This window comes from Cuculus canorus, chromosome 1 (assembly GCF_017976375.1).
Source record: "Cuculus canorus isolate bCucCan1 chromosome 1, bCucCan1.pri, whole genome shotgun sequence".
Lineage (NCBI taxonomy): Eukaryota > Metazoa > Chordata > Aves > Cuculiformes > Cuculidae > Cuculus > Cuculus canorus.
This window is the reverse complement of record NC_071401.1, coordinates 65,040,003-65,056,487: the sequence shown is the minus strand read 5'-3', so window position 1 is coordinate 65,056,487 and position 16,485 is coordinate 65,040,003. Positions and strand designations below refer to the sequence as shown.

Genomic DNA, 16,485 nt, shown 5'->3' with positions numbered 1-16,485 from the left:
TGGAATCCCAAGCAAAGATGGCAGAAACATTTTTTCAATACCAAGAGGAACATTTTGGGGAAAAAAATATTGTATTTTATTTGCAGGCCCCTTGTCAATGAAATACTAACTGGATTAGTATCACGTTTATATTTTAAATATATATGCCAAGATACGACCATGCAACTTTTGTCCTTCTTGCACTACTGTCTTTGCTCCACTGGTGTTCTACGCTGCGCTTTGGATAATACATCATTTTAGCTTTATTAAGAAAAACCCAAATGCACCCCATACAGAGACTCTAGCCTCTCCCTCCGCCATGGAGATGCATCAAAAGAAGCATGGCCAGCAGATCGAATGAGGTGATTCTGTCCCTCTGCTCTGCTCTTCTGAGACCTCAGCTGGAGTACTGCATCCAGCTCTGAAGCCCTCTGATAGGAAAGACATGGACCTGTTTGAGCAGTTCAAGAGGAGGATCACAAAAATGATGAGAGGTCTGGAGCAGCTTCTGTATGAGAAAAACCTGAGAGAGTTGGGGTTGTGAAGCCTGGAGAACAGAAGGTGCCGGGGAGACCTTAGAGCAGCCTTTCAGTACTTAAAGGGAGCCTACAGGAAAGATGGGGAGCGACTCTACCAAGGAATGTAGCAACAGGACGAGGACTAATGGTTTTAAACTGAAAGAGGGCAGATTTAGACTAGATATAAGGAAGAAATTCTTTACAATGAGGGTAGTGAGACACTGGAACAGGTTGTCCAGAGAAGTTGTGGATGCCCCCTCCCTGGAACCATTCAAGACCAGGTTGGACAGGCTTTTAGAATTTCTTCTACAACATGAAAAAAAATTAATTGTACTGTGTGAAGTCTGATGTGAAATAATTTCTCCCTATTTTGGTCTCTGTTGACATTGCAAGCTTCAGCAGTGAATAAAATTAAAACAAATTGTTTTGCAGGATTTCTTGTGTTGAAGCAATATTGCAGAGGGTAATGTTTAACTGACCTCTGTTGAACCTTGCCCTGTCTCCCACAGAGGAGCCATGAATATGTATGAAAAATGACTGCCGTAAGCTATGCCTCTGAATGCAAGCATCCCCTTTCCACAGCACGGTACTGTCATGAAACCAAAGAAAAGGGGGAAACTGGGAGCTGACAAAAGAAACGTCTGGAAAAGTTGCTGACTGCTGCTTGCGGGCAGCAGGTAGTTCAAGCACAGTGGCTCAGAAAAAATGAGGAAAGTAACAGCTAAAGCCACCTGCAACCAACACGGAGCTGAACTCTGACCTGTGTTTTACGCCGTTTCTTTCTACCTATTCTTTCATAACCTTTTAAATCTCATTTTCCACAAGCTGTGGTGGAATTTTTGCAGAGTTCAAAAGCACTGTGGTCAGTAACTTTCTGCTCAATCCTAGACACTCAAAGCAGAAGTGAACATTTTCCTGTTTTCCTACCTCCATCCACTTAATTTTCATTGCTTCCTAAATACTTATTGATTCTTTAGTACACAACACCTCACATAGGAAGGGTTCCTTTAGTGGCACTTGGCAATTCAGATGAACAGGGCCAAAGACTACCTCTCATTTCTCTGCATCAGGATACAGCTAGGCCTGTGATTATCCAAGTGACCACGTAACTGTTAGCTAGAAACAAGTGCAAACAAAACAAAAAAATCCCAAAGGTTCCTTATCACCTTCAGATCTATTTATTTATAAACAAGAAGGCAAGTGTAACAGACAGCGGTCAAAAAGAAAAAAAAAAGGAAAGAAAAAGATAAAGCACTAAAGCACCCTCCTCCTGGTCCGTTCTTCCTCCTCTTGTTTCCCAGCTGGCAACAGCTTTAAATGAAACAGAAACTGATGTGAAAAAAGGTGGCTTCCCTTGCCAGACATGATCTTGCCTGTCTGAGGCTGATTTGCCTCAACATACTTCCTCCCATATCCACCAGGAAAAAAATAGACCCCTGTGATGAAAAGGTTCAGCAAGAGCAGATGGATGGAAGATGGGGCATCTGCCAAGTGTCAGACGGCCATCTTCTAGATCAAAGGGACAGGCAGCCTGGCAGCTCCAGGACCTTTTGTTTTTGCCGAGGAAGGAATCCTTAGAGTACTGAGTTTTAGACCAATTATAAACATCACTGTTTTTTCAAAATATTTAGAAAACACTAGACATTTAAAAAGGATAGAAAGGCAAGTTTCTACACCAAACTGGTCACCTTTGAGCCATCAAGCCAACAATGTTGAAACAAGTATGATAATTTCTCCTTCAGCCTTCCCTCTTAATACTGTCAGATCTAAAAGCGCATATTTTTTTGTCTCAGAATTTCATGTTACAATTTTTGCTGAAAAAAGGCAAAAAATTAAATCCATTTCAAAGCAGCACAGACATAAACTGGCACAAACATTCAATGCTATCAGGTACATAGTCACAAATACAGAAATCTGTGATGAACATAAATGAAGTTTTAGTAACACATTGCAAGATAAACAGCAACTCAAATTTGTCAGTTGCGTCCTTTTCTATGAGAAAACCTCACCCATACCACCTGTATAATTTAGTATATGTGACATTTATAGTGACTAAATCTCAACATAAATGTTCAGTCCTGTGTTTGTCTTAATGCTAAAGAAGCATGACCAATATAACCACTCACATTTACAAAATATTTCAAATTGCATCCTTCATATCACCTTTCTTTTATTTTCCAGGCGTATTATCACAGGTGTTCTGAGTGTTTCCTAAGATAATCGCAAGGTTAAAATCTACTACCTATCCTATGACAGAAAATAATATTCCTTCTTATGAAGGCATGAACTTAATCTTCAGTTTCTGCCTTCAACATACGTCATGATACCAGAAAGGTCTAAAGGGTTCACTAAATCCACTAAGCACCTGCATCCATCACTGTACTTGCTAGTCAGGAAGCACTAAGCAGAAAAGCTTTGATCAAAATCATACAAAAAAGTTTCTACAAGATAAACATATGGACTTTCCTTGTAAAGAATGGCTACACCAATTCCATTACTGTAGGTCAGGCCAGAGAAGCTGACACAGTGAAGCAAGACATTTCCATTGCACTGAACTGTAAAAGATTACAAATACAAAATCATTTTCCTGATGTTAAAAATGCTGCCCATAACTAAAGGCAAACTAGAATAGAAAATAGAAAATAGAAAAATAAAGGTTTACCATAATGCTCATACTGGAGCAGTTTTGGAGAGCTTTACCAGAGATCCAAGTACCACTGCATGTGGCTCTTGACAAACAACATTAAGTATCACAGGCTATCTTCTGCCTTGCTATGACTTTCCCTAATCATAAAAATCTAAACTATCAAGTTAAATTTATTAAGTACCTGGGCAGAGGGATCAAGACTAAGGATAGAAAAATCTGGGCTCGAAGTACTGAAGCAAGAAAAAGAAATTATTACGCAAAGTTTTGAAAATTTTCTTTTCAGTACCCCCTTCTTTTTTTTTTTGTTAACCATCTTCTGTCTTTCAAGATTCCTAAACTACTTTCGTTCCCTTGAAGAATTTGGGGCCTTTGGTTATCTGCTTTTTCTACTGACATCTCCAAACATTAAAGCAGAGGAAATCCTAATGGAGGAGAAAGTCATTCAATGCTACAAGTAACTATAGTTATCACAGGACTAAGAAATAAAATGTGTGTTTAGGCGATTTATTATTCTCTCTGGTCAATCTACACTGAGATCCAGGAGTGCTGAGTGCCACTTTATGTCATGGATCAAAGATAATGACTCAAACAAGGCAGATTGTGCGTAGGCATCACTGTGAAGCTAAAATAAAAAACCGCATCAAGAGATTTAGTGAAAAATGCATCTTGAGACTAAACTCACTTTACATATCAAAAGTGAAAACACTGTTCCTTTTAGAGCAGAAATGAGGTCTCTTTCAGATATTTAGTACTGATTACTCTTTCTGGAATTTAAGTGTCAAACAACCTTATATGACCTTGTTTAAACAGAACAGCAAATAAAGAGGAATTCTTTAGATAAAAACCTTCTTTTGTCACAATTTCGCATTCATTCTAACTTCTACTTGCAAGTAAAAAGGAGAAACTGGGACTAAGAAAATAAGTATTGATCCGTATGACAACTTGTTAATCTGCTACAATAACTATCCCTCACTGCCTCACCTCTCCCTTCCTTTTCCAATGTTGGACTATAAACTCTGCACCGAAATGAAATTTTATCATGTTGCTACATACTGAAGACCATATTATATTAACATTTAGTTATGCTTTAATTTACACTGTTGGAAGATGAGAAGACATTCAATAAACTACACACTGAATAACATGTTATAATTTGGTGTCAGTACAACATGCGGGATTGGTTTCTTAATTACATGGAACACAGGACAGGCAGATGAAGGATCTCAGAATTCTCATTCATTAGTGCCTAGTAACTAGACAACATTATTAACATTGTTAATAACTCTGAGAAGATCTCAAGTCTAATCAAACAGTAAGAAGGTAATACAGGGCAAAGATTTGGAAAGCTGACAAACTGAACTGCCTGAGGTATAAGCTACCAGCATCTGTAGCCAATTAATAAGATCCCAGCTCCATTATCCTGTCAGTGGGAGCAGAAGTCTGAAGTAAAACAACATGCAGCAACTGAACAAGTGCATTGTCAGAGCAGGTAAGAAGCATGTGTTTGCAGAACTGTTTCAGTAATGCTGTCGGGAACTCATCACAAGCAATAATACAAGAGATGCATACAATTGCTAGAGATTTTCCATGTGAAATTCCACGCATGAGAATTCACCAAGAATAAAAAGTACAATGTCAGATTCACTATTTTGTTTTAAAAAATGAAACAATTATATTGTTACAGAGTTTTAAAGGGATGGAGTAAAATTACCAGAACTGCAGAATAATATTCTAATTGTTTCACCATATACTTGTATACTCCCAAAGAAGTCCATAAATGCATATATCTCTCAAATATGGTTATGTTAATGCTGTTTTATGGTTTGGCATAATACTTTTGAGGTTTACAACTGTTTGGATGCTGAGTTATTTCTACTGCTTTGAAGCAGAATGTTTTTTTGTTTCTTTCTGTGTTCAGTTTCCTTTGCTGTTGTTGAAAACTGGAAGTTCAGTGCTCCCATTTTCCTGTTCTACAGGCTGTGGAATGCTTGTACCTAAAGTAGGAGCAATGTTTCCCACAGAAGACATAAGGTAACTAAGGAAAGGGAGTGGATTTACCCTCTGAAAGAGCTTACTCTCCTTTCAAATAACCACACACAGCAGCAGGATGTATGCTGCCTAGTGTAACTGAAGCCCTGAATTACACTTCTCAGTTCATGACATATCTAGACCACAGACTGCGTGCATAGGTCTGTGCAGGTGCAGGGATGTGGCACAACGGATGGAGCAGATGATGACCCATTGCCACCTTGCCTTCTCATAAAATCAATGACACCAGAAAGTTTTTCAGATTTCTTTCCTCCTGTCTGGCCAGAAATGAATAACTCATTTCAAAGGCAAAAGCACTCTGGACTTCTCACTCCACATGGTCAAAGAAATTAGGCTAATAATAAAGAAAAATTACAGGTTTTAGACAGAACAATCCAGAATTCAGTGCATAAATTTTATTTCTTTACAGACATACATATTTAGGAGGAAAAAGCATAAAGCGCAGATACCAAAGCAGAGACTACTCACCTTCAATGTACAGGGGCTCAACGACATCGTGATTTATCAGTTCGAAGTTCTCATGACCAATCCAGTGCTCCACATTTCTTTTCCTGCCCGTAAAGAAGTTGTCCACAACTGTAACCTCATGGCCATCCATCATTAGTTTGTCAGTAAGATGAGAACCCACAAACCCTGCTCCTCCAGTTATCTGCGTTAGGACAGTTGGTATAAATTTCTTTTTCTTTTTACAGAAACACCAGACAAAGTCTACAAACACGAAGACAGAAGAACAGTAGCTTTCAGATCTTTGCTTACCCCAGGGGAAACAACTCCATTTCCATGCTTATTTCTTTATGTCCAATATTTATAGCATTTAAAATATTGAGATGCTGGACATGTTTCATCACCATCTGCCTAAAAGTTCAGCTAGCCTTTCACATCAACAAAATCTCTTTTTCAGATTAGATTTTTTTTCCTTCAAATTGGATTGTGCCCTTTCATGCGACAGCAAAGCCTAAAATGATCCAAAAAGGTAAAAGCAGAATTCTCCGTGATTCTCATTTCTCAAAAGAGATGACAGAGTGCTAGGTTATTTTTGTGGAAGATTTAGAGTAGCAGAATCTCAAATCCAGCTCTTGTCTCGTTTAAATGGAAAACATGTTAGGTGTTCTGAGCAAGTTACAGATTCTTGTACCCTTCATAGAAAGAAGGAAATATATTTGTAGATGAAAGCAAGTCTTTGGAGACCTCTCATTTCAAATATCTGCTAACCCCAAAATTATTTCTTTTGTGTTTTAATGCACCTGCAGCCTGCATCCTATCATTCTGTTTTCCACTCCTTATACCATTAGCTCAGCCATCCAGTATTTGTTTATCTTAGAACTTTATTATGTTTTAGTACTAAGAAATAAGGAGAAATAAAATATTTTTAAAATTGTACTCTTGTTCCACTGAAGATGTAGAAGCAAGAAGTTCTTTATTTTTTACCCTTTCTGCACCTCAGTCTTTGTTAGTAAAACAAACAAAATCACTAATTCAGTATAGAAGCAGTCAACACAGCAAGTAGTAGAACTTCAGGTTGTGTGACACACCCAGACAGACAGATCTACAGAAGCAATTACTTTCTCTGCACTTCATAAGCTGTTTTCAAGAACACACAAAGACATGACAGACCACTACTCTCAAAGAATGAAGGGACTTCTAAAAGCCCTGTGTGGCATCAACTGTATTACATGACTGTACAAACAAATTCACATTCTGAAAGTGATTCAGCTGTTCATCTCCATTCTTCAGCTGCAGTGACAATTTAGCAAACAACAAAAGGACACGGTGAAATTGTCAAGCAGGAATCTAATGAATGGATGATGTACTACAATGACAAAGTGCCACATAGAGAACAACGTAGATGCCTGAAGTTCTTTCTCTCTGGCCTAGTCAAAGCCAAACATTTATCCTGCCTGCTTCCAAACCATCCACAATTGAAAACAAAAAAACAGATTAGCAGAAATTGTCTTTTTCTTAAAGAAAAATGAAACAAAACAAAAAAAAAACCAAAACCAGGAAAGACACAAAGGCAAACAGAAAGTTACCAAAAACTGAAAAGGAAAAATGGTAACATTTGTTCTCTTCTGTAAAAACTTGAATGCCCACTTCTTGTGTTCTCACACTTGTTTTTCTTCTTAAAAATGAATCAGTATGTCAAAGAGATTGTAAGCACTATTTAGCAACAGAATCAATTAGTTGGTCTACCTAGTATTTCTTTGAGTTTTTCAGGGCTTCCTCATAGCAGATTCAATATGTGCTTCAGTTTCTTGACAAATCTGAAGATGATTCAAGAGAAGCCCCCTTTGAAAAAAAGAAAGAATCCCGGGGCTCCCACTACCCCAGGACAGACAGGAGGAAAGAACAGGTTACTAGCAGAATGCTATGAACAAGGAAAAAGAAGGGTAGCAACTGAGTGAGAATAGCCATCCTTCTGCCAGGTGCCACTACTTAGCCAGGGAAAAATTACAGGCATGGAAAACCTACTGCCATAAGCTTATCCTGATTTGAAAGCAAGCTGCAGCCTTTCAAGGATTTTGCCTTTCTGTGGTGACCAGGACAAAAGTTTTCTGTAGATGACCTGAACCTATTCATTAACTGAGGCCCATGGAAATCTTCTGATGCTACTTCTACTTCCAAGATTCTAGAGAAAACAAAGTTAATATGTCTCTGTGAGATAAAAGATGTCTTCTTCACCATCTCCCTTTCGGGAAAAAAAAATAAACCAAACCAAGCATTGCTCACGGCACTCTTGCACACAATATGCAAGTAAAAAAAAAAAAAGCACAAACCAATTTTATCTGGAAAGAAGTTTCCAATTATTTTAAATCTATAAGTATTTTTTATGATAAATTTATGTTAGCTTTATTAACATATCACTTCCAAAAGTATTAGATAAAGAACTATTTGGAAAAGGAGCTGAATTTCCCCTGGAAAAGTAAACAACTACACAAATTAAATTTTTTCACCATTACTTGAGGCTACATTAAAAAAAGAAAAGATGATTTATCACAGAAGCTGTCTTTATAACCTTTCTGCAATCACACATAAATGCAAGGTCAATACACTTAATTTCTAAATGTGACTTCCTCCAAATCACAATGACATTAATCTACAAAATAAAATACTGTATGTAAGTCATTTCCACATCAGAATTGAAGCACCACCACCTGGGGCTTATATAGGCATTCTTTAATAAGACATCATTAATAAAAATATTTAATTACTTAATTGCCAATATGCTTAGTAACTTCAGTATCTGCTGAAAGGCACAAATACCACTGATAATTTCCTCTACTAGAGGCATTTAAAAGTTTGTGTATTTGCTAGATGGGTTCATTTCTGCTTTCTGCAGTGAGATTCAAAATATCCAATGGCCCACATGGAAGTTATATAGACATTTTTTAATTTTATGCTTTAATTGGTCTACCACATTCAATTCAGAAAAAACCCACATAACAGATTGTACCAATGCCAACACTATCATCCGTGATATTAACAGAATTCTTTCTCTAACACACGGAAGCCTGTCATATAGTCACTTCAGAGAACTGGACAACAGGACCTAGATTTGAGCATTTTTGAATGGAAGTGCCAGCGTATCTACTGTCAGATGACATAACTCTACTAGCAATCATCTCCAAAGACATGCGGTATAATAAAAATAACTGCTAGAACTGCTGTTTGATCAGGTCAGCGCTGTGGAGACTGAGTTCAAAGAAAAATGAGAATTTAGAATGGATTTCAGGAAAAGACACAATATCAACAAAATACGAAGCAAATCATCTACCAAAGTTCATTTGGCTTGCCAATTCTTACTTTTATTCCTGAGATACTTCCAAGTATTATGCAAGGCCTACATGAGTCTTCTATAAGGTGGCTTTAGCTACATTTTTCCTGCAAGAATATGACAGCGACAATCTAGCAGAATGAAACTGCCGACATGGGCAGGTGGCTTGTGAAAGCTCATCTGAGTTCACACTGAACTGTTCTCCAGCCACAACAGAGAAGAAACGACTGAACAACTCACCGATTCTTTTGGCCAGCTTTTAAATTGGCGATTTAATCTCCACAAAATATGCGGACACCAAAAAGCTATTCACGTCCAGGCTACCAGAAAACACTCCTATTCCAAGTACTTGCCACTACTAATGGAGCAACAGACTTCAAAATATCCAGTATCTTTAAGAGGCAAGGTTTAAAAGTCAATATTAAGTGCTCCATAGACTATTAACATCTTACGCTAATAGTTTTCTTGAAAGTACCTTCTGGTTTACACAAAACCCCATAACATTAAGGTAACTTTATTACACTTGGACATATGAGAGCACTATTTAGGGATTTTCAGAATTAAGCCTGTCTGATGTTTTTCTCAGAGTGTCTTCCACATTCAAGGGAACAAGGAGCCTACAGGTCTACCTCCTTCATAAAAATGACAGAATAACACTGAAGAACTAAATTATTTGATAACACCTACTCTCTATGAAGTTTTGTGATAGCAGTGAAGACTGTTATCTAATAAAGCAGCAAAACCAAAGCCTGTTTAATTGCAAATTTTCAGTGTTTTTCTTCAAACTTTTGTAGTCAAAGCAAAGGAGAATGTCAGATAAGTTAGGGACTTTAGCAGGGACTTGTCCCAGACACTGTTCTCTACTACAGAGGCAGAAATTAATGCATTTTAAATAGATATGCAGGAAAGCTATGCTTCCTGCCTCTTCAAAATGTGAGGGCATTTTTTTTTTCCCTAGGACAGACAGAAACAACAAAAGAAATTCAGACGCAGCTAGCTTAAAAAATATTTGTCTTGACTACTTGTTTTGACTTGACCTGCCTTCCTCTTCCACTCTAGAACACCTGTAATGTTTCAAAATATCAGAAACAACATAGAAGCTAACAGAGAGATGAACATTCCCCCAGTCTAATTAACCGGTCCTTCTTAACAGTGCTGCAGAGCAGCTACTTTTCTAGCCTTATGACCAGAATTTGTTCAATTGAGTCACACAAGATTTCTTTCTGTCAAGATGTGCCTAAAAAGTTTCCTAGTCTCTGCAAATTTAAGCTATCTGGGAGCACAAGATCAAAAACCCTTTGGCAATGCAGTCCTGAGATGTTACAAGCAGAGAACAGTAGCTTCACTGGCCAGTCAAATTTCCAAATCAGAGCCCCAGTGCATCATCCGTGTGCTGAGTTTGAGAACACAAACACAAAGTGAGTGAAATACTACTCTAAACCCTGTGCAGCACACAGGACATACAAGGTAACTTACTTTATTCCTGCTCAAGTCTTTAATTAATCCTATTAAACTGATTACATTCCGCAGATTTTTTATTTTCCACAAACAAGCCCCGAGTAAATACCAACTTACCAGGATTCTTTTACGATCCTTTTCTGATAAAAATTTCACTGGTGGGTATTTCTGGGTGAAACTACAGAATATTCCAAAACAAAGAAGAAAATTATGTAAGTTTCAGCCTCGCTGCTTGTTTCACATATCTGTCTTTGAAATAATAATAAAAAAACTAGCCCAACACCTCCCATTGTTAAAGTTCTGCAAAGGGTATGTTTAGCTCTTTTTTCTTAAAAGGATCTGGGCCAGCATGAGAAAATGCCTGTGTTCTGTAAAAGCACTGTGAGATATAAAAGCTTCAAAAACTGCTTTTAAAACTTCTGCTCAACTGATTTTCTAGAACGAATCATTAGACTTCTAGCTTCTGAGTGCAGAACTGGTGCCAGCTATATCATCACAAGAGAATAAAACAATAACATACAAGCAACAACTGGACTTCTTTTGAAAAAGTTTTAAAAAGCAAGCAACCTAAAAGTTCTGAAAAAGAAAGCAAGTTGTTTTGACTTATGAAATTAACTATTAACTTTAAGGAGAAAAGTTTAAAGTTCTGTTGTAAAGTTCACAGTATGAAGATTTATTTCTTAAAGTTTCACAGCAATCAATTACAGTCAGAATACAAAAGAAACTCTTTTTAAGATACTACAACAGTTTTTACCAGGGACCTTGTTCAGTATGAAAGCTAATCCTAATTATCTTCTCAGAAATGCCTAGACTGCATTGTTTTTATGGTCTTCAAGCTACTTTCATTTTACTACTTCTTTATAGGAATTTAATCAAAACTAAAACATCCTAAAATACAATTATGTAACATATGAATCTTTGGTGCTTTCTCAACCTTAAAATTGATGCTCAGAACCTTAGATGGACATGGAATTATATCACTTCTTTCTCTCCTCACCAGAATGCACTCTGCATACAGCAAACCTCTCCAAAAGAAGGTGTGAAGGAAAGTGTTACTTTATGTATTCATTTCAGTAACTAAAATTAAAATTGCTTTGGCGATACTTCAGTAGCTCAGTTTTTACTAAACTAAATATCAGGGTGACAGTAGACAGAAGTCAAACTATGGTTACTCTTCTTCAGGCAGTCCACATCCTAGAGATGCAATTGGATGCAGCACACAGAAGGTATATACACCAAGACTTCACACTGAGACTACATTTTTATCTACTCAGAAATAAGACTCTGACCAGACTGACCCTATACCTCCAAACTTGGAAGGCCCTTCTCTACTTCTACCCTGCAATACTGGTTCAACAGGAATTCTTCAGAGGCAAAGCACAGGTACTTATGTACTTGTGTCAACTTTCCATCTCCGAGTGAAAGCCATTTTCAGTTTCCTGAACAGGAGAAACACAGCTTGAACATCTTCCAATGTTATCAATTGGAAAGGATCAAGGAAAACAGTAATAAGCAGCTACCTACAGTTGCCTTATATGACCACATGGGCCACTAACAGTAACCCTATCTCTTTGATTTAAGTTGAGAAGCATTGAGTGCCAAATAACTTGATGCAAGGTGAAAGTCAGCGTCCTCCATTTTTAAGACCACTATTTTAAGGTCACATTAACCCAGCGTGGAGCCATATCGCTGCCAAAGGGATATCCTAACCATTTTTGCTCCTTCCACTGCATCAGTACTAGCTTAGAGGCCCTGAGTAGGAGTCCAGAACTGATCAAGCTGAATGTTCATATGCTTTTGCTGTGCAAAACATTAATAAAAACTTTCCAACTTCAGTTGCTTCGGTTAAGCAGTCTCTTGCCATGAGACTAGCATTAAGGAATTCTTGTCTTTCCTGCTTCCAAAATGCATGGTGATGGCTCGCTTTCAGGTTTTATCAGCTTATGAGGTAAAAAAACATCGACACTAGAGAGTAAGCTTCACAAGCAGGATAAGCCTGCATGCATCTGATAGTGAGTAGTTATCTACTGTCACTTTACACAGATATAAGAGTGACATTAAAATATTAATTGCAACAACAGACATGAAGTTGAACCAGTAGAGGTAAATAGCTCTTGTTCTTTGAAAAAAAAAAAAATGAACCCATATTTCCCATAAAAGCCTGTAAGCCTACATTTTCTGAAAGTATAATTCCCAGACTGGCTCATGCACAGGTAAAAAAAAATTTTGATTCTTTCTCCTCGTTACTAGACACACAAAACAAGACTCATCAATATACTGCAAACACTACTAAGAAAGAAAAGAGAATTTAGATGAGTCCTGGGAGAAGTTTTAACTTAATGTTTAACAACAACTCATGGCTTATTTGGAAAAATAAAATATTTTTTTTAAAAAAAGAGCCAGTAAGGCTACTCTCCCACAAAGGTCCTCTGTGAATGGTAGAAGGCAATCCTTGAATTGCCAACAACCGAAGCTGAAGATAAACTGGCTATCAGTAAAGATCAAATATATCAACTGAATGGAGCCAGGACATGAAAAATTTCAGCTGAACATAATCTTTACTCTGTAATTTGACCATAATAATTGGTATGGTGGGACCACATGCAACTACTACAGGTGACATAGTCTGCAACGTGTTTCATGTCGCCAATGCATCATTTAGTTTGATCCATGAAGTTCACATTTATAGTAGAGATGAGCAATTAGATCAGTATTCTTGGTGAAATAAATTGCATGTGTCAGGCCACTGAGTCTTTCAAATCAATTGTGAAAAAACAGCACTGACAAGTTTTGGGTTGGTTTTTTTCATGGCACAGGATGCACAGGAGGAGGAGAAGCAACTGCTCACTGCCAAGACAAAACTCAAAACACCAGAACACTGGAGATGTCAAGCATACATATGGCCAAAATCAATGGGACTCTGCTTCCCTCTCTAAAGGAACACCACTCAACCACCAGTATGTCATACATAACCATCCAGGCTTACTGGCAGTGCTTGGGCACATCCAGATTTGGCAGCATTCTTGGCTAGCTGTTTGCCTGGAACATCAACAGTGCCACCTGTAAAACAGGACCACTGTCAAAAGCAGCAGTGTCCTTGTCGGAGCTGATAATTCCCAAACATATTCCAGACCTCGTTTTGTGATTAAAAGCATTCACTCATGAGGACACTCACATGGGAGAACTGGTCTGGCAGAAAGGCAACCAGGCTGGAGAGCGAGGGAGTTATTTGCAAAGAGAGACTGAAATGTCTGATTTCCCCATCCAGCTTACTATCACCATTCGAATAGCTCTGCTGGCATCTAAGTGAGGAAACGAAGTTGTAGGATGACACAAGGAGCCAGGGACAAATAGGTCAAGTATAGGTATTTTTTTTTAACAACTAAGTCAATTTTATCTCTTGTAGAAATACAGCACATATTTCATATCTGCAGCTCATCAAAAAGGTTGTCTGATTATCTGAAATGCATCAACCAGTTTAACTCCAGATATCACATTCCCTTTACAAATCCTGAGAGAAGAGTCAGTCGGGGTCATTCAAAGCACATGCATGGACTGAGATTCATAAGCAAACCACCGTACATTAGCTGAACCATGGTAACTGATCACAAGTGTGGGAAGTGTGAGGCGAAACATATTTTCAGTCTCTTGAAGTTGAAACCAATATGTTTTAGCACACACCTGGGTTGGGCTTACTGAATGATGGTAAACTAAACTAGCTGGACTCAAATCAGCAAATTCCTCCACAGTATCTGAATTTGACAAAAATCCAGCACTCCCACTTTACTTTAGTGGGATTAAGCAATCTGAATACCTTAAGCATTAACGTCCCCCAGTATTCAAGGCCTCATCCCCACTTAGATATGACAGCAATCCAAAAGTCCTAAGAATATAAGCAAAACATTTCTCCAGCATACAACTACAGAACTGACTGCTACAGAAAAGAAACAGTGCCTTTTAGCTGCTTCACAAATTTTGCTAAAGACATACCTTTTTTCCAAGTCTTTGATTTTCTCCCTCAGAGGTGCAACGGCCTAAAATAAAGGAATAATATTTAGTCTTTGAAGTACAGAACAAGATTCACATCACAAAAGATGCATATAGGAAGTTACGTTAGAGTAAATCATGGCAGTCTCCTATGAAGAACTTCACTGAAGACACTCCCGAGAAACTTGCATCTTAAAGCATCCTTTATGTCAAAAAATCCTTGAACTTCTTCCACCAAAAATCAAATACTTAATACAATGTGAAATCCCTTAGTTTGCCACTGAAAACAGAACACTTCAAGGCTATAAGTACCACAGCCTTTTTGACAGGACTCATAACATCTGATGTTCTTATTTGGCAAGTGACTTGCCTGAAGTTGGCAAAAACAATCTATGATAAGCAACAGCACAATGGGACAGTCAGTAAAACCTCAACTAATTAAAGGGACAGATACTTAAGAGTACACAAATACAGAAACAGAACATTAGCTCCAGTGCAAAAGATACAGTTCTTTCAGAACACCATATGTGAATTTAAAGAATCATCATGTTTAAAAATCTTCAGATATGTTTTACATCATGATTCAAGGGTACCTCTGGGCTTTTAAAAAATACTAAAATGAAATTTGGCAGATGAACCATATTTTCTAACACGACCTTTGTTTGCATTATCACTGCTTTGAAAGGGAGAATCACTTAGCCTGGCATCAGTTTTAGTTTCTTTATAACAGGACCCTAATTTCTAACAGTCCTGCCAAATTTCATATAGTCTCTGAACTCTTGTTTTTAAGTTTTCTAAAAACTTGTCACAAAATTTAACATCTAGGGCCATACATAAGTTGAAAACTATCAGAGGGTTATCACTTTAAATGGTACTATATAGCAGCACATCACCAATCACCATTAAGTTGTTTAGCACAAATGTTGCTGGCTAGAGCTAGATAATTCAGAAACTGAAATAAGCTGCATATTCATGTTAAGAGGAAATACAGTATTGTCATATATTTATATCTAGCTCTTTGGAGCAGTAAATAGCTCGTGAACCAGTTATTTAGATGGCTCAAGACACTGTATAACTAAAGCTTTAAAAACAAGATCCAGAAATGGTCAATTAGTCCGACCTTAAAGTAACTCTGACCTACCTACTCAATTTCAAGCATTTGACCATTCTTAAACAGCAGGGATTTTCAGAATGCTTGTTGCAATGTTTATCAGAATTATGAAAAAAAGAGAGGAATGTAAAAGACAAACTAAGAACACAGTCTTTCCATTAATTTTAAGCAATTCCAATGGGCTTCACGCTGTGTCCAGAGGAACGACCGCTATATAAACCTGCTGGAACACAAGACACTAGGCAGACCAGACTACACTAGTTTGGTCACATACATCCATACTAGTGGCAGGGGGTACTGACCTCAGAGACTTCTGTACCTACTAAACTCTTTAGTTTCACTGTTACTAGACTAGAGGTCTAGCAACAACAGATGTCTAAAAACATCTGGAGAAAGATGCACACTTTCTTAGTATTTCACAGTAAACAGAGGTTGAAATGAAAATTCAGAGGTACTGGTACAGAAATTCAGAACCATCAGGTATGTTCAATACCTATATCTAATCCAGAAATTGCCAGGACTTGTGCTTAAAGTATTGGTATTGCACACCAACCCCCACCATAAACACGGCAACCTTAGTTCATTATTTAAGAACAAAGCAAATAATTTTGGGGAGTTTCAAATTTCTAATGAAGCTTGCATATACTCAACTTTTGTAAGAGGGAGAGGGGAAATAATTCATGTATATCCTTCATTCAGTATCAAAAAACAGTTCTCAGGAGCAATAGGTGTCCTCAAAACAAAACAGACTACAATCATTAGCTAACTAACCTCCTCTATTTTACTTTCCACCTTCTGATCCCCATTTTCTGGAAGAGACCTGTTGATGAGAAAAGAAAACACATAATCCATACCTAAGCAATAGTTGTTCCATCACACCTACATCATGCTTTTCCCTTTAAAACAATATCTTTAAAGCATCCCAAGTTAGTATTATTTCAAAGATGTACTCAGAGCAAATGAA

At 37.6% G+C, this 16,485-nt stretch overlaps 1 protein-coding gene across 3 annotated transcripts in view; it reads right to left on the bottom strand.

Moving 5' to 3' along the window:
* Positions 1 to 16,485, bottom strand: part of UXS1 (UDP-glucuronate decarboxylase 1) — a 54,582-nt gene that overhangs the window by 21,233 nt on the left and 16,864 nt on the right. For 2 of the 3 annotated variants that reach the window (XM_054076620.1, XM_054076627.1), the window contains exons 3-6: positions 16,293 to 16,341; positions 14,414 to 14,457; positions 10,541 to 10,601; positions 5,662 to 5,842 (exon numbers count right to left, since the gene is read on the bottom strand). In XM_054076620.1, the coding sequence (XP_053932595.1) occupies positions 5,662 to 5,842; positions 10,541 to 10,601; positions 14,414 to 14,457; positions 16,293 to 16,341 (335 nt within the window). Of the gene's footprint in view, positions 1 to 5,661; positions 5,902 to 10,540; positions 10,602 to 14,413; positions 14,458 to 16,292; positions 16,342 to 16,485 lie in introns of those variants that run through there. The other variant, XM_054076636.1, reaches the window with a different exon arrangement.